This window comes from Empidonax traillii, unplaced genomic scaffold (genome assembly GCF_003031625.1).
Source record: "Empidonax traillii isolate 1590-97213 ecotype Southwest subspecies unplaced genomic scaffold, ASM303162v1 scaffold55:size2822071, whole genome shotgun sequence".
Taxonomy (NCBI): domain Eukaryota; kingdom Metazoa; phylum Chordata; class Aves; order Passeriformes; family Tyrannidae; genus Empidonax; species Empidonax traillii.
The window spans coordinates 2,428,574-2,447,262 of NW_020955248.1; the positions used below are offsets into that span (position 1 = coordinate 2,428,574).

General features: G+C 41.3%; 1 protein-coding gene and 1 long non-coding RNA gene across 3 annotated transcripts in view; one reads left to right on the forward strand and one right to left on the reverse strand.

Moving 5' to 3' along the window:
• LOC114055445 overlaps nt 1-1,801 on the forward strand; it is a 10,732-nt gene extending 8,931 nt beyond the window's left edge. For both annotated transcript variants that reach the window (XR_003570725.1, XR_003570724.1), the window contains exon 3: nt 1,434-1,801. This is a non-coding gene — a long non-coding RNA (uncharacterized LOC114055445). The remainder of the gene's footprint in view (nt 1-1,433) is intronic.
• Nucleotides 1-18,481, reverse strand: part of ISX (intestine specific homeobox) — a 28,441-nt gene extending 9,960 nt beyond the window's left edge. Inside the window, exons 1-2 of the mRNA XM_027879565.1 lie at nt 18,310-18,481; nt 11,373-11,615 (exon numbers count right to left, since the gene is read on the reverse strand). Coding sequence (XP_027735366.1) covers nt 11,373-11,615; nt 18,310-18,481 — 415 coding nt within the window. The remainder of the gene's footprint in view (nt 1-11,372; nt 11,616-18,309) is intronic.
• Nucleotides 18,482-18,689: the final 208 nt, after the last annotated feature.

An 18,689-nucleotide genomic window follows, 5' to 3' on the forward strand; every position in this document is an offset into this window, starting at 1 on the left:
TTGTCCTAAGGCTGGAATCCTCTCTGATGCACAAGTGGAGTATCTTCCACCTGACATTGAACAGCCAGTACAGAAAGCCATGCCCCAAGTGCAGTGAGTCACAGGGCACAGGGTTTTTTCTAGTGAGCTTAGAAAACTGCAGCCTGATAGGAGCATAAAAATTCTGATATCGTTAGTGACTATGATGAGTTTGCTATTCAGTGACCTGAAGTAATTGTCAATTAAACCATGTTGCTCAAAAAAATGACTACTTTGAATAACTGCTTTTGGTCTTCCATGGTCTGATGACGACTACGAATTCATATCTAACTAGATGCATGCCCTTCCTAATGGGAACAGTTGAACAGCAGTCCCTCAAAGGGACTTTGTGCTTTTTTTTCCTCCCTTTTTGTTCAGCCATTAGCATATGCTTTTCCTTTTGAGGGCTAAAACTGTGAAAAGGTAACTAAATGCCTTGGCCAATTTAAATTGGGCTCTGTGCCAACCAGAAAATGGCATTTTTCATCTCTAATCAAAACCTCATTGTGACTCTGTTGACACAGAAAACAAGGAATAAGAATTCTGTTCATTGACTTGGTAGGAAAGAGTCTGAGACAGGATACCACTACGAATATTTCATCTTTTCTAAAACTTTTGGGTATGTTGAAAGGAAACCAGTCATGCAAGAATAACTGAGGACTGTCATTTATCATAAACACTGTCAATACTACCTTTTCTCAGAAACAGCCTAATAAAGCTGATGTCCAACACAGTTAAATCCATATCATTAGGCTTTCCACCAGACTATCAAAGTACTATTCATTAAACTGCAGCTCTTGCTTCAGCCTCAAGAGAAAAATGTTATTTACATTGAATCTTGATGGCATTACTGGAGCAAAAATTTGAAATGAGAAATATTTTTGTGTGTTTATGCTGAAGGTATGAATGGGCACTGTCTCCTAAGAAGCCCTGATCACATCTGCTTAAACCTTCCCAAAAGATATCTGTAAGGAGGGTTTATTGCTACATCCAATAAAAGGGAAATATCAGTACTGACAATATGAATCTCAGGAAACTACATCCCCTGTAGATACGATAGGATTCACAATTCATAATGGTGTTTCTTGTCTGGAAGATTTTCACCTCACACATCTGTGTGGGGACTGACCTCCCTATGCTCCAGGGAGATACTCCAGAGAGGTAAGACTGAGTACCAAGATGGTATTTTGTCAAGCATATTATGTTCTCTCATACAGTAGTGAATCTCTCCGCCGTATTTGTATCAATACAATTTAGAGTATCTACACTGCTCTACTACAGAGCAGTACATGTAGTAGATCCCCACAATAAGCGAAGTTTGCCCTAACCTTGTCACAGTCTCAGAAATTTGATGCCTCCCTGAGAAGTCCTGTATGTCTCCCTGAACACTGAGCTCAGTTCCTGCCTCTGTCCAGGGTAGAAGACTGGTTCTACAAATCTGGGAGAAGCTGCAGTCTGTCTCAAGCATTTCCAGAATGAAGCAAGAAATCCAAGCTCAAACTGTGACCAAGCTCCTTGTACCTGTGGTCCCAAGTGTACAAAAACATCTGGGATGCTGGCAGAGTTCTTGTCCTGCCAGTTTTTGTATGCCCAGGCAATCTGTGCACCTTCTAGCAATCAGAAAACCTTTGAAAGAAAGAGAACAAACCTGGCTACATCCTGAGGTGTTTCTGAATGAGAAAAAACTTACACCCCCCCCTGCCCCATATTAGATTAATGAACTGGATTATAATTTCATGACTGTGCAAAGCAAGAAGGAAACTGTCTATATTTTAAAACATAAGATGTCACATCAAATAATAATAAAAAGGTGTATTTTAGTGTTCTATCAGAATACAAAAAAAAAAAATGAATTTAGTCCCGTATAAACCCTTCTGTTTCATACATTAACTAGCCTTAGTTAAAAGAATTGGGACGACTGAACTGAACAATGATGGAATTGAACTAAATGCCAAAGACCAGGTGGATCAGACCTCATAATGACAGGCACTATGCAAACAGCAACCATTCGTTCTTTTCTGTAAGCACATATGATGGCAGCTATCACTTACTCTTCATAATGGGGAATCAAAGCTAAGGCAGGACTTTTTAGTGCCTAAGTCAGAGACTACCTGAGACATGATGGAGTGGTTTACATTATTAGGACCATGCTTCCTGCAGGACCTCTTGCTATTGCGTATGTTCATGCACACCAGAGACAGAGATGATAATGTGGGTATCTCTCCTTAGCTTTCAGCTTAGAAAGATGTGGGTGCTGGCTGGACACTTGGTACAGAGTTCACTGGATTAATCGACCTGGACAGATTCAAGAAATCAGCTGTCACAAATAATGCAATACCATGTCTGCAGGGCTCAGGTGTGGAATAAAGTCAGTAGTGGAGATCATGAGTTCAGAAGGACCTGCAAAATCTTTGCTACAAAGAGTATATGAGAATGAGAAGACAAAGGCTGTGCACAGCTGGTGTAAATTTGGGAAGCAGCTTTTAGCTGAGCTGGGACACCTTATGGTACTTGAGAGACAGATCCATTGCCTTGAACCACACAGTATTTTAAGCTGCTGGAAATGGGATGGACAAGGCGTCTGTCAAATAATGGCTTACTATACTCTATGTATGCCACTACCACCTAGGAAGCATCCAGGACTAGAGAGCATGGTTTGAGAGAGAACTGGCTCATGAGTTGCTGGTGTCTCAAATCGGTTTATTTGGTATGAAAATAACCCAGATAACTCGGTGATAGACAAAAGAAACTCCCTATCAAATCACTCTGAAACCCTTCACATTTTTCCTTCTTGAAAGGTGAACTGTCTGTTTTACAGACAAGGCTCTTACATAAGGGAAGGGTCTACATAGTGTTCAGAAGTGTCAGTCCTACTGAAACCAGATTTTTCAAAGCCAAAATTCATCAGATTGAAAAAAATACAGTACCGTGAGGTCAGTTATGGGCCAGTAGAGACTGAAGGACAAGCTTTGATTTCAACTTAAAAATAAAACTAAATTGCTAACAAAATAGAAACCTGTGAATTAATCAAAACTTTTGCCAGTAGAAAACCTAGAAAAGTGCATTTTTTCTATAAGTAATCAGTAATTTTTTTTTATTTTTTTTTTTTTTTTAAAACTATTACGAAGTACAAAAAAATCTGGGACTCTATGTTAACCTTTTCCCTTGCAGGATGAAACTTTCTGTGACTGTAGCTGTGATACTTCCCTTTGCCTTGGGACCTTAGCTTAGAGATCCCATAGCAAACAACAGCTTTCAGAATTACAGTCTAATAAAGAATGTGGGTGGAAGATATAAGACTAGAAAGTCTTGAAAGTGTAACATTGGCTTTTCAAATGTGGCTATAGAGTCTCTGGGGAAATAAGACTCTGTCTGAGTTTCCTGAGCCATTTTTTATGTAAAAGCTAGGGATATTCAATGTGCTTTTATGCTCTGTGAAAGTCATTTGCAGGTTAGCTGACTGCTGAAACCAAGCCTGAAAATACCAGGCAGCTAAATATGTCAGCATTTTCAGATGCTTAGAGATACATCTGTCTATACATTGCCTTGCTGCTGACATTGGAAGGGCCAGATTCTCCAAGCTGATAAAGCAGTATAGCTCCTTTAAATTCAGTAGCAGGCTCATTTATCCTCTGCAGATCTGCTTTATTACTAGGTCAGACTTGGAGCAAGTTGCAACATTTGAACTTTGTAGAAACAGAGATTCTTGAAGGTGCAGAGTAGAAGGATGAGGTCAATGGCTACAAGTTGCGCCAAGGAAAATTCTGATTACATGTTAGGAAAAAAAATGTTTTCATCATGAAGGTAGTCTGATGTGGGCCTGCAGAAGCTGTGAAGTCTCAGTCCTTGGAGGTATTCTAAACTTGACTGGACAAAGGCTTAAGCAATCTGATTTAAGCTGGCTTTGCGTAGAATTGGGGTTGGACAACGTGGCCTCCAGCAATCTCACCAAACTAACTTTTTTATGTGATCTCTGACCTACCAATAGCCATGTGAAGTAAAGCCACCCCATTATTTCTTCCCTAAAAAAGTAAGGGAGTTTAGGTCTTTAATACTATGCACAGCTCAAAGAGTCTGATTTGCAATTCCTCATATACAGTTTTAGCTTAGCATATAATGGCTTATTTTCACTGTCTTGTGTGACACAGTTTCAAGATATCAGAAGTATGAGCAAATCAATACTGAATACTAATGCTTGAATATGTTTGCTCACATTTACACTTCGCTAAGTAGAGGCCGTGCAGCTGCAACCATGCCATAATTGGGGCAAATTTCTTCTGGGCTATAATCTGTAGTAGGCAAATAGCCAATGGTATACCTTGCACTGCCATTTCTGAGCTGCCCTGCATATCTGAACCAGCTAGAAAAATGCCATCTCAGGCAGATCTCTGCAATTGCATTCCCCATTTGCACTTATTCCTTTAGCAAGCTAGGACTGTTTCAAGTCTAGTTGGTCTCATTACACAGGTGCATACACTGGGGAGATAAGGAATTAAAAACACAGGAGAAAGGCTGGAAGTCAGTGCTGGCACATATGCTTTGGAGGAGGTAATCTAGGTAAGTGAAAACTGGTGGGGTCAGTTTATCTTCCTGCAACCCTCTTGGTCATTTCTGGACAGACACTCTTTCACGGTATACAGTAGCCAGATCCAAAGATTTTGCTTCTTCTTTGACAAGGAGAAAGCAGTTATGTAACCAAGCAAGTGGCTTTAGCTACATATCCTCAGAAATACATTTTTTTTCTGCGTAACAAAGTTAACTGAATCACTTGTTTCTCAGAAGCAAACCCACATGTGTTGGAAAAAGAGATTCGTTATATATGGTTAAGTTTTGTTTTCTCCTTCTTGCCTTTTAAAAAGATGTTCCTCTCTCTTCTTTCCAATTAGATATATGGGTCTCCCAGCCAGTTTCTTCTTGTGGCTTTTCTGAATGTGGTTCACTTGTGATGACATTCTGCCTGTGACAGGCAGCCCCATGGAAAAAAAGCCCACAGTTGCAACTCTATCAAAGGGTTACACAGTATTACACAGTGCTGATGGCATCAGGACAAAATGTGGTTTTCTGTATACAGAGAAGTGCCCATGGCAGTCCCTCTCCTGGATAAAGAGGTGGTTTATGGCTTTCAAAAGAGCTTGTGCTGCAATATTTAGGTGGGGGTATTGCAGTGTGGCTAATCTTTATTAAAGTGGTTTTTCAGCCTTTGTTGAGAAGCACTGGCATAGCCAGTGAGACTGATCCTAATGGGGTAGGTACAATGTGCTCCAGATAAAGCCTCCTGCAGTGAAATGCAGCATTTAGCATCCAGATGCTGACTGTTCAGGCATTGCCCAAGTTAAGACAGAGAAGCACAACTTGAACCTTTAAAGTCTTGACTTCCTCCCCGCAGTCCACAATTCCTTGACAGAAAGTTGCTTCCACCTTGGTGCTGAGTGCAGTGCCTTAATCACTTGACAGCAAGACTGAAATGCAGAGAGGTACAGACTTCAGGTAGTGTGAGCAGGAATGCTAAAAATATCAGGCCAGAAACCTGTTTAGGCAAGCTGTACAATGGTGGCCAGGGGAGTTTCTTATCTGCTTGTCAGAGGAGATGGCAAGGAGTAGACAGTATGTATGAAACCATTCATGCGAACAGTTTGTTTGGAGGATCGTGCTCACCATCAGCCTGAGCCCCTGGTGAATTTAACCTTTCTCATCTGCCAGCAAAGTGATGACAGCGTTTATAAGTGCTGGTGTCTGAAATGGTGTTGTGCATAGCTTTGGCACAGCCAGGGGTCAGCAGAACATCTGAAGGATGAAGCGTGCAGGCCACGGTTCGAGGGGCCTCAGCTGACAGGGGTGTGTGCCAGTTTCCAACACTTCAATATCAGAGAATTATAGAATTGCTAAGGTTGGAAAAGACCTCTAAGATGATTGAGTCCATCCATCAGGTCTGTACCTAGGCTGAAGTGCCTGCACCTTCATGAACTCCTTCAGGCCAAAGTAGATTTGGGGTACACGCATGTGTACATTCCCCATTCTGTTAAATCTCAAGCTTGACATGCACTTTCAGTGAATGTTTAGCCATAGTCAAACTTCATCTTAAAAGCAGTGGTTAGCCTAAACCAATAATGGTTCTCAACAAGGAAAGCAGGTTCCCCACCACTCTTCCCACACTCTCTAGTCCAACACCTTTGTGAGAAACCAGCCATTTGCCCAGGGAGAAAGCTGAGCTTATTGCAGGTTTCACAGACAGCCTGTTTTCTACTTTATTCATGCTCTTTGGGGTTCTTTGTACCTGCAAACATCTAGACATCTGTCAGGTATGCTTATTTACATCCCTGCCTCAGAGTCTGTACTCCCTTCCAAGAAAGCATAACTCCATCATTATTTTGGTATATAGTCTCTGATGTTTCCCCTTTAAGCATAAAGGGCTTGCTAATACAGTGAGCAGAACACCTGCCCTCAATTTCAAAGAGCAGTAATTAAAAGCACCATATCCCAGGGATGTAATGAAAAGTTCTAGGACAATTTAAGAGAAGCCAAGTACTCATTAAGACCTTTGAAATAAACTTATCAAGATGTGCCATCAACTTTACAAGTGGTCACGTTACACAGATTTGACCAGCAGGAACAAATTAACCTCTTAGTCTTGTGTAAGGTACCCTTTGGATTCAAAATTCTCAGGAAAGAAGGGACTGCTTGTGGAAAGCATTGAATGCTAACATTTGCTTTAACTAAATGAAAGTCCAAACCCCAAAACCATGAAGAAACTACATGAATGAAATTTATGATAGTCCCCCAACTACTGATAGCTTTGCTTTATTCAGTGCTTACTTGTATCAGTGAGACTTTTATGTTTGAAGGGCAAGAGCAAAGCATTCAGCTTTTGTGCCTTTCATTTAATATCCAGGGTGTCATTATAAACAGTCAGCCTTCAAAGAGGGAGAAAAAAAAAGAACCAGCCTTCAACAATGCCTCAGGTAAACCCACCAAAACAAGGTCAATGGTCTGGGGCATTTCTAAATGTATATAGAGGAACACTGCGCTTCAGAGACACAGGGCTGCAGGGACTATTCACACAGATAAACAAAAGACTGGTAAGACAGCTCATGGCAGCCAAACTATGTATATAGGCATTCATTTTTTTCCCTCCTGCTTTTTCTTTTCATTTAAAATGCTTCTTTTTGTTCTGCAGGACAGTGGGATGCTTGTGCCCTTTCTCACAGTCCCATTGGCATATTCTGGGCAGCTGATATTTATCTGGGACTGTGATTATGCAGTGCTTCACTGTCTCTTGGGTGTTTCAAAAATGCATTAAGATAAGTCAGTATATTGGGGAAAGGACTGTTCTGTGAGAGATAAACCATGCTGTTTCACAGGGGTACACGGATTTGACCATATTGTCCACAAATGAACAGTACAAGCGAATTTATGACTTCAGACAAAACATGAACACTAAGCTAAAGATGTCTGCAACTGGCATCAGTACAGGGGGAACATGATTTACACTGGAATTTCTCCAGAACTGAGATTATCTCTATACTTTCCGTTGTCTTTATGATAATTGCCATCAGAATTTGTCAGTATGCTTTGGGATCACAGATGCTATCATCATAATAAAAGAATTAGATTAATAAAAAGATCCCTGAGCTCCCAGTCAGCATTGTGCAGAGGATTTCTACTATGGAAATATTTAGGTGATGTTGACTCACTATGGCAGCCTCCTTTACAGTGAGTAATGAAGACATGAGCTGCAGGAAATAACACAAGTCCCTGAACCACCTGGGCTTCACAGCCAGAACCCCTCAGTTTCTGGTGGAATTAGGAGTCAGTTCTGTTTTTTAAAGCATGGTCTATCCTGTCCTTGAATTATTGTCCACAGAAGATACCCCATGAGACTAGATAACCACCAGTATCTTAAAGTGATGCAACCATCTGGCTTCTCCAAGGCACTGACTACTCCCTTGCTTGAGCAGAAGACTGGAACCATTACCCATGTGCAACGTTGGACACACTGACTCATTGTCTTTGGATGTAAATATTTACAGTACAAACACACACACACACAAATACAATCATGTAAAAGACATTGCAAAATAATTTCCCATGAGGATCTGAACTAAGCTGGTATCTTGGACATGGTAGTCTCTATCAGGAGCTGCCACAGGTCAGGCAGGCATGGGGATATGTTGTCCTCTCAGGCTCCAGTGCTTGGCTGTTGTCAACTGGTCAAGTCCCAAGGATGTTAGAGCAAAAAAAGAGAACTAATTAAAAGGAAAGTGGGAGCTTAGGATTTGGGTGTTTACATGTTGTTGAGATGCTGAGCGACAGCCACAAGAGTTTGTCCTGCTTTGGCGGCGATGGTGATTGCACATAGCAAAGTGGCTGCAGTTACTCATCCCACAGAGAGTTGGCCCAAGCGGAGTCTGTACTGACAGCTAAAACTAGGGTCTCCCTTAGAACAATCTCCTTTTAAAACAAGTTTTATCAATGCTGTTTCCCAAGAATCCAGGTTTTCTGAAAAGGTTCTACTGAGCTCTTCATGAAGAAAGCCACTCTGGCGAAAGCATCCCACATTGAGAATGAAGGCTCCCAAATTCAAATGAGGGCTTAGCCAAACCAAGTACCACTGTCAGCATGTCTCTAGTATATGAGGACTCTTCTCTGTTTTTTGCTTACAATGCAGTCTCTAAGTTCAAAGTACAAGAGGCATTGCTTCCTGCAAATGGTTTGTGATAAGGGCATACATCTATTTAGCTTAAATGACAACGCATTTCTAAACCGCTTAGTGGCAGAAGCCATTTTTGTGGGAAAAGCACATTTTTAAGGACACTTCATTGTTACAGCATTTCCTGGAAATATACTTCAAATTCATGTGCTGGGTCACAGCCAGGATGCTCTTGTTATCTCAGACCACCTGCCCATGAAAGGGGTTACTGTCATAGCCTCTTCCTCACTTTTCTCACCCTATCCAAAAAAACACCAAAGCCAAGCCCTCCTGCCTCCAAAGTGATTGTATGATGTTCCTGATTTCTTCTGTTCCTTGACAATTAAACAGATGTGTATGCCTAGACGGAGCCCAGTGCCCCTCCTCACAAATTATGTGCTTTATACAGATAGAGGTAGGCTGAGAAAGGGAGGTGAGGGAGCACCCGCCAAGGACCTCTGATTTCTTTCACATCAGAAATGTCTCCTGCTGCTGAGGTTGGTGCCATTCCCCTGGGTGGTTGTAGGCATCCTCGGTGTGGGTGTGAGGGAGATCCTCAGGGCACCTCCATGGCATATGCTGTGGGCATTTGGCACTGCCCCATGTGTCTTGCCAGAGGACCTGTAACCAGTCTCTGGCTACAATGCCAAAAGTGCATCTGAAGCACCCCAGAGTCGATAGGCACATAAAGGGAAATTAATTTGCAATCAGTTTGAGCTGTGAGGATTACAGACTGCTTCCAGGGATGATGCAATCTACCCTTCCTGGAGGTGCTGCTGCTGATTTCATCAGGGAAAGGTGATACCAGCCACAACCAGGGGCAAGGGAAAAAGATCCATCAACATTTTCCCCTAATGTAAAGTGGAAGAAGAAGGTTGAAGCTTACGATGCTGGAAAGACCAGCATTAAACCCAGGCCTCTGGCTCTCTGCTAAAAATGACACAGTGCATGAACAGGATCCGAAACATCATTGTTTGTGCACTGTGGGGAAAATACCAATCCAGTGCTTTAGGATCGTCCCTCCTTCGTCAGCCAGTTTGTATCGAAAGCTCGATAACTATGGGAACCAGTAGCCCTGAAAATGGCAGATCATTAAACCTCTGCTTGGTTTCAAAACCCCACTGCCACCAGGGTACAGATGGATTTTGTTTAAAATGCCTTTGAAATATAAGTTGCCATTGAAAGGGTCTGCTCATCTTGGCTCAGTTTTGTGCAGACAATTACGTGCTTCCTTCTCTGCTTCACTGATGAGGCTGATACAGACCATGGTGCTGGTCAGTGAGGCTAAGTGCCAAGTTGGGACAGCCAACTCCCAGCTCTGATGTGATCTTCATAGCTGGGGACTCCCTCACACACAAAATATACTATTTTTATACTCAGAGACAACTCTGAGTGTCAGATACATACAGCCCTGGCTCTTCTGTGAGGAGGAAACAGGATTTTGCCCTGCTGCCATCAGCTGTGTGCAGTTTAAAGGATAGAGGGAGTCTAAAATATCTAGTTATCTTACAAGGCTTCTCTCTGCATCAAGACTAATGGCCATCTTGTGCAGGAGGAGGAGCAGACAGCAGCTTGTCACAACACCGATGCAACCCTTAGCAGTGGCAGCAGAAACAAGGCTTTTCTTTCAAATGCATTTTACAGAAAAATTTGTTTCCACTGCCAGCTTGCAGAGTATGGATCAAGGATGATGCGTGGATCTCCGGGAAGCCACCTGAGTAACCCTGCACCTGTGGTAACACGAGCCCATTAGAAGTTTTCAATTGACTTAAATGAAACTCCTTTTTTTTTTTTTTTTTTCTGGAGAAAATAATAACAAATTGTGCAGGAAACACCTTTCTGCTGCTACTGAAACCTGTTTTCTGGAGTGTAGTATAAACATCTGTATTTACCTTTCCTCAAACTCAAAGAACTTATGGCAATTTTTGTCACATGCTACTAATAAATTACTGTCTGAATGTCAGGAACTTGTCTTGTTCAGGTACCATGTATCCTTAGCTTAGCTAAGGATAGCTTAGCCTAAAGTCTTGCTGCAACATACTGAAAAAAAATATTTGTACTGTCCAGTGCTTTGGTTGAAAGATAGACTGTTTATCAGAGCTTATAACTAATCAAATTAGCAGATCTACCAACATGGTCAAGCTTGAAAATTGCGCCTGACAAATCCTGCCAGATCTCTGCACATCAACAGTTTGCCTATGTGTGTGCTGATGACCTCCCCATCACCCGTGCAGCGGGTCCAAGGTGTAGAGAACACACTGAGCTGACTAGGCATATTCAGCAGCTGCTCTCCCTACGTTGTGCAATGCACTTTTACCAGGAAATGGGTGTTGCACAACCCTGGGAGTAAGACTGCCCGACATAGTAACTCAGTAGATTGCTACCCCAAGCAGGAGGACAATAAACACCCAAAGCACTAACATTGGTAGGGCTGTCAGGCCTGAGGTAGATCTTTAGCTCAAAGGGTGGCTCTCCAAGTTTTTGATGGCAGGAGTGAAGAGACATCATCCCTGTGAATCATCCAGGAGCTATGACCATCTACTGTGACTCAGCCAGTTGGAAACATTCTGTGATGTCTGTTTCTAGGTACTGCCATGTACATAACTGTAAGGTAACAGTTGTGGTTTTGGGGTACTCTAGGAGAAAGTTTGGATATAGAAGCACTCACCATGAAGTGGATGGTCCACTGGGAAATCACACAGCTGATCTTCCTCTTCCTCATGTTTTCTTTTGCCTTCCAGGTGTTCACGTCCTATGTCCTCACCCAGGAGGGACACTGGGCTGCCTCTAGGTCTTCTGCAGTGAGTTGCCTGCACTCTCTTTGCTCTGGCCATGGGTGTAGCACATGTGGTTGGGAGAAGCATTCTGGCTGAAGATAAGTCACATTCTAACTGACTCCTGCTGCTGGAATCTGTGAAGGACACAGCACAAGACAGCTTTGAGTAAAATAACCACCGTTAAGCACAGCTTCTAGTTGGTGTGAAGAAAGTGGCCTAGATACTGTACTGTTCTAACCCGATCATATTTAAAATGACCTTAATCCTTCTGCGCATCAATGCCAAGATTACCTCATGTTGCAGGGACAGGATCCTGGTGAATTTGATCACCAAATCTAGCCTGATCTCTGCTTCCTTCCATCTTGAAACTTTCAATGGCCCTTGTAGGAGATTTTTAAAAAGGACTGTAGAAATAAGGAGACATGACCAAATGATCAAGAAACTTCAGTTTCTCTCTCAGTATCCAAATTAGTAGCTGCCTTTTCTGAAGAACTCAGAAGTACTGTAGATATGGAGCTGCTCCAACAATCTGACAGCAAAGATCGCCATGGAATTTGCTGGATGCCAAATGCTTTTAAAAATATAATCCTTCCTTAAATGTCCCTTGAGATGCATCTTCCCTATAGGAAAATGGGCCAATGAGTAGGCTAAAGGTCAGTGTCTTCCCCGATTCAGGTCCATCTATCCCTTCTTCTCCATCTGGGCTACCTGTTGCTCTGATTTAGGCATTGGACAATTCTAAAGGCAGCCTTTGCCCAGGCTCTCAGCATTTCCCATCTGCCTTTGTGACAGGTGATATCTGGGAAGGTACTGACAGCGAACTCATCTTCATGAAAGCACCTGCACGCTCTTGTTGACAGGACAAACAGAGGAAGTACATATTGGTCCATTTTCATGAAGTGCGGCTGTAATGTTAACTTAGATTTGAGCATGGATGTTACAAACAATCTCTAAGGTAACCTCAGCAGTAACCAGTGATGCCGTGTGCTAGGTCACCTGACTCTGAGTGGTTAGGAAATTGGCCACAGAAGCCACAACCTTTCTTCAGCCACAGCGTTGCCTTATTACTAACAGCATTATCTCAGTGTGTAGCAGGGGCACCTCAAAGTTCTTCCAGATTAGTTTTCTGCCCTATGAATACTGTATGAGTTCTTATTCTTCCTTGTAAATGGACCTTGCAAAGCCATGCACTGAAATATAACATGTTGGGAAGCTTTGTGGCTGTTGGCATCCCAAGAGAGGCATATCAAATACTCCCACTCTCCACTCTCCTTTTCTATATTAAAGCCCTACCATAAACCCCAATGCTGAATGGTTTATGTGCTGCCTTTGGTAGTTGCAGTCAAGGCTTAGGCTTGGCTCTTCAGAGACAAGGCAATTGTGTCTATGCTGTTTTAATGGCAAATCCAGAATTTGCTCTAGTTTTGTTCCATGCCTGGATTTCTTTGCTTGGAGAGGCAGACTAAGAGGCAACACATAAACATAACGTACCCATTGGGGAATTTTAGTTCCATGGTTTGCATAACCCTGAAGCAATTGTGACAGTACAGGTTTGTCTGCTATTACTGCCAAAAAACATTAACATCTTAATGCTATAATAGACTGCACTCCTGAGCAATCACACACATCTACACTCTGGGGTTTGTGGCACTTGTGGCTGGTCACCTCTCCCTTCTCATATCTAAATGGCAGCAGAAGTGAACCACTACAGATGGTATTGGAAGAAACTTCACCTTCTAATATACATTTTACATATATGTTTTATATATTTAAGTTGTCAGATCTGGCATCGGCAAAGCATTTAACTTTTTAGACTTTTCAGAAGTTTATTTTCTGAGCAAATAACAAGTTCTATTTGCAACCAGCTTTGGAGCAACAATAAATATAACATGTGGAGATGAAGTACCCAATTCCAATTCTGCCCTCAGTAAAAGCCCCCACAACAGGAATTTTATAGAGGGTTGACACCGACATGAAGACAACAAAGTTATATAAGAACTCTGAAAATTAGCCAAAGCCTCATGTAAATACAGAATGGTTGTTCAAATGTTATCTATTCAAATTATCACTAATCTTTGAGTAACTTTCTAAACACAATTACATGTGTCCAGCCATGCAGGCCTTAAAAACCTGGTATGAGGTCAAAAACCTGGTGTTTGAGGCATATTGTGCAAAACGAGATTAATTTAATTTCTTTAGTATCAACTACATTTGAGTTTTCTTGTGAGAAAACTGGTGAGGTTTTGAACAATATTTGTGGGATAAAGGAGAAGGATAGACCTGAGAGTGGTCACTAGCATGGGGTTGGGGTTAAATGATTTTCTCAAGAGCTCAGAGGATATCAGTGTTGGCAAAAGTTCTTAGCCCAGGATTTCTATTTCGGTCCCCCAACCTTAAATTAAGGGCTACTTGCACTCCTTTGCTAAATGTGATGCTGTGAAAATTAATATGTTACAGAATTGATGATGCTTATATCCTACAGTAATGAAAAATGGAAGGGTATGCAAGCAAGGTGCTCTTATGGGGAGTTATTAAAGCTTTCTAAGAATAACATTAGCATTTTCTAAATTATAGAAGATTTTTCACGTGTCTTCATCTTTCATATACAACTTCCCTCCCCAAAATTTGTCTCTGTCATGCTCACATACCCCAGTGAGAGGGGTAAGAGCACAATTTATGTAAGAGCATGGATAGAGTAATTACAGACTAAAGTAGGGGGAACAGGGAGAGAATGGAAGACAGTTCAGGGCAGATGGGAAAATGCCAATGTCTTTGTGAACTGGTGAAAAAGAGTTAGACAATCTGTTGAGACCGAAGAAGTAAATTAGAATGGCATGAACCTTAAAGAGAGGCTGAATAAATCAAGGAAGTTTTTTGGAGATAAAGATTGAAGGTAGATACTACTGGGTTTAAAGTACACAGCTGAGAGTTAGGATCCCCAATGTCTAGTCAAGTTTTCTTTGCAACCTTCTCTGGTGCTTGTTGTCCTGACCAGCTAAGGAGATTGCTGGAAGTCATGGCTTTTTAGGCACGGAGCTCTGAAAAATACCTATGAACTCCCTCAGGGAATGTTGTTTTGTTTTGTTTTGTTTTTCCAGGGATGGCAATAATATTTCAGCCCAGCACAGTGTGAGATATTTGTTGCTGTCACACATAGAAATAACTTTGACTTGTGGCTAAAAATGGTTTAAATAGTTATATAGAAAAGGACGGAAAATTTAAGGCAAGATAATAGGGTTTCTTTTTGGAAGCAGTAGGTTATTTCAGATTACATAGGTTCCATTTAAGCCTTCCTTTTTTTTCCCCTCCCAGGTATATTGTTTTTCCTTGTAATAGGTGGGGTAATTCAGTTGTATTGGCCAGGTGGTATCTGTTCAGTTAGATTCCTTCAGCTTGTTTCCTCTTTTGTGATAAAGCTGGGTGGAGTGCTACTAAAAGTGAACAATCACAACACTGACATTTGTATGTGAAGCAGTAGTTGTATTATAAATTCACATATCCTTGACGTAATGGAGCATAACACAGGCAGAATGACAAAATTACTGTATCTGTTAATGCTTTTACTATTAATTTCTCATCCCAGGCTTTCCTGACTTGATAAAGAACCTCCTGCAGGTGAAACCTCATTGGTAGAAACATCATTTCAGATATACTTTCAAATACATTGAAATCATATTCCTTGGAATTTCAGAAGAATTATTTTTTTCTGAAATAGGTGTGATATTCTTCTCTGGTTTAAATGAAAGAGCTGGAACTAGGGAGGAGATCAACCCTTGCTAACTGTTTGTTTGTGTCCCTTGCAAAGGCCATGGTTTCCCCTTCTAGGTATTCTGACAAAAGAATGAGAGGAAAAGCATGGACTGCATACTAAAATGTCTCCTTGTTCATTATTTGTTTTTTTAACTTGGTAAGAGTCTTTCAAAGATTTCAGTAGGCTTCAGCAGCTGGAGCTCCAGGTCATCCAGTAGTTTTTCTTGTATGGTGAACTCCCCAACGGCTCATACTGCAACTGGGAAGCTAAATGCTTCAGAGAAGACTGCACACTCCTTACTCCAAAAGTCCCACTGGAATTACACTCACAAAAACATGTGAACTTAGGAGTCAGACCCAGAGATGTCCTCATACATGATCAAGTCCTGCCCCAGCTTCCTATGAGAGGTTGGCACTATACATTACAGCATCCTTTTTGTCAGAGACTCACAGAATAATTTAGGTTAGAATCAACTTCTAGAAATCATCTGGTCCAGCATCCATGAGTTTTCTTTGAAAGCTTTGTCTATGCCCCTCATTTAAAATCTTAGGTTGGAAAAGACCTCTAAGATCGTTGGGTCTGAACATTGGACCACTGAATCCAACCACTTTTGAAAATCTGCGTCTTATGTTTCTCTGGTCCCACCCATCTCCTCAGCTCATAATGGCTAGGTTTAGACTTTAGGTGTGATCTTGGTACATAGACTGTCTACGTCAGATGATGACTCTTTGGCCTCAGTATTTAACTTAAGGTAGCCGCGAGTATGTATGTAGTGCTATATGGATCTCATATGCCATAGGGATCTTCCTTCCTCTCATATAGATCATGGCTTTGGTCAGATACGTACCACAGGGGATGTAGAAAATGTTCTTAAAATCCAAAGTAAGATATAACTCAGCCCTGACCTTTAGTACTTCCTTCTTTGCTGTAACTGAACTGTTATGAGAAAGCAGCTGGATTTGTGTCCCATCTGGAATTTCCAACAAATTCCCTAGCTCATTTCAGTTCCCTGACCTTGGCCAGCACTGAGCCATACTAGATATGGCTGACTATTTACACAAGTTGTTTAATGCTAGTGTTATATGGTGTTAAGTGAAACAACTTTGATGAAATACGGCAATTATCCCAAGATGTACAGTGTAAGGTATTGAACTTCTGAAATTAATAAAACTTCCCTGAATGAATAACATTTCTGTTCAGAAAGCAAAGGGTAATAAGCTTAGGTATCTCTTTGGTGTTAGTAAGAAACAAACAGTGAAAAAGTTTCTCTTTCATTCTCTTTTTTAAACATCCTTGATCAATTGCAAAAGCAAAGTATATTATTTTTGAAGATTTCTACATCTTTCCTATTTTTCCACCCCAGTGACAGTCAAGTGAATCTTCAAGTGTGTATAATGTTTTCATTAGTTAGCTTTTTGCATTGTCTTAATTATTTTAATCCAACCTTGCTTTCTAGCAGGGGTGAGAAGAGACATTATAATCTCTTGGTACAGCTAAGTCTCTCTCTGTCTAGGTGACGAAGCAAAGTTAAAGGCAAGGCCTGGTGGTTCTGCCTACATTGCTTTCAAGGTGAAAAACTGACTGTATGCTCAGGTAGAGTCATTTGGGTTGAGGCTGCACTGGAAAGCAGTAACACAATCCTAGGAACCCAGCATGTCCTGCACAAATTTGTCAGACCTCGTGCTTGGAGCGGTGCACCTAGTAAAGACACGCAGTGGAACTAGGCTTCAACATATCGATTGTGAAACAGATTTAATATAAAATGTCCTGTGCAAGTATGGCAGTGTTAGGGACTTCCAGTCCAACCAGTGACTAATGTTACACTAGTGAGTAGTTTTCTTCCCCACTTAGGTCTTGTTTGTTTTCCAGTCCAGGTCAGTATCCAGTTTAGACATAAAAGGACATGAAACTATGTGAATAGATAATGGTTAGTTGGACTGCCAGGTTTTTGGAAAAAGACTCTCTCCCTTACTAATGGGTGGTTCATCCAGTGTCCTGGGAAATGGGGTGCTGAGCCATGAAAAGACCTGTATTACAGAAAATGAAGTGTAGCATTAAGCTCTATTGAAAGCATTCGAGTGAGAGGTGAGTGAAAATTTTCTGTAAAACTACAGGTAATTTTTTAATTAAGTAGATGTGTTTGCATACATAAGACATATCCTTTTCACGGAAGATGTAGATTAAAAAAGAAGAAGAAATATTAAATCCAGAAAATGTTGGGCATTAGTATTTGTTTAAGGAAAAAAAAGAGAGTATCTCTCTTTGTGACTATTTCAGTGGGGGTAAAAGTTCACTCAAGGCCAGTGTAACTAAACTGAAAAAACTGAAGTCAAAAAGGCTAATGCAGTTGCTGCTTTGCTCAGATCAAAGTCATGAAAGTTTTCTACTAGTTGCTTTTATTTAGTTCATGAAAGAACCTAGTGTCCATGATGATAAGCAGAAATGATTAATTATATATGCTTTCCCTTTTCTTGTTCCAGCAACTGAGTTCTAAAACTGCTTAGCTACCATTACCCTTACAGACTATTTCTCCTACTTAGGGTGAGTGGTCAGTTTTATCAGAAAAGGGTGCTGATATGAGATTTGGCTGTAATTCCAGAAAACAGTCAACTCTTGATATAAGTGAAACTCCAAAAATTCCATTAAGATTCAGCAGTTTTAGGCTAGTTTCCTGAGTTTGAATACTTGTCATTCCCTATGACAGGTATTTATTTGTCTATTTTTTTAATAACACGAGTATTGTTTTTTCAAGTGAAAGACACGAGGACGTTGTATTTGTTTACAACAAGCACTTCTCCCTGTTACTGAGGACAGCTACCTGCCATAGCTGTTCAGGTTGCATACTCACCTCTCTAGTGACGGTGGGGCTTTAAAATGCACAAAACCACAGATCACAGTCTATTGTGAGGTTGAAAGCAAATTATTTTTAAAAGATTATTTCTGTATATGTAATGAATGATTAGGGAAATCTCAGATTCCTACAAAAGGTAAAGAATAAAAATTCTACATAATCAAATACGACAGCTCTAGAGGTCAGTAAGAAAGAATTTTCATTAAGTGTTATAACTGGTACTTACCAACAGCCAGTGGTGACCCTGCTTTTAAGGATGGACGTCTCTCAGCGTAGTTCCTTCTCTTCCTGGTTTCACTGCTTAGGGCAGTGCTGGCAGAAGGTTTCTTTAAGATTTCTTCAATGGAAAAAGACAGGTTGGGCTTCCCCTGTCCAGCACACACCCGGGGGTCCATCATATTCCTGCCAAAGTGGTCGTGGGGCAAAGAGTCCTATCCTGCTCTCCTGGCTCTCAGAGCACCCTGAGGAACACGCAGCTGGGATGGTGTGTGTCTCTCCCCACCCATGCCCGGGTGACCTACCAGAGCACTGGGAGGAGAAACAAAGGCGACCCACAAGTAAGCACACGCACCTGCACCTCTCTGCTAATCAACCTGGAACCAAGAC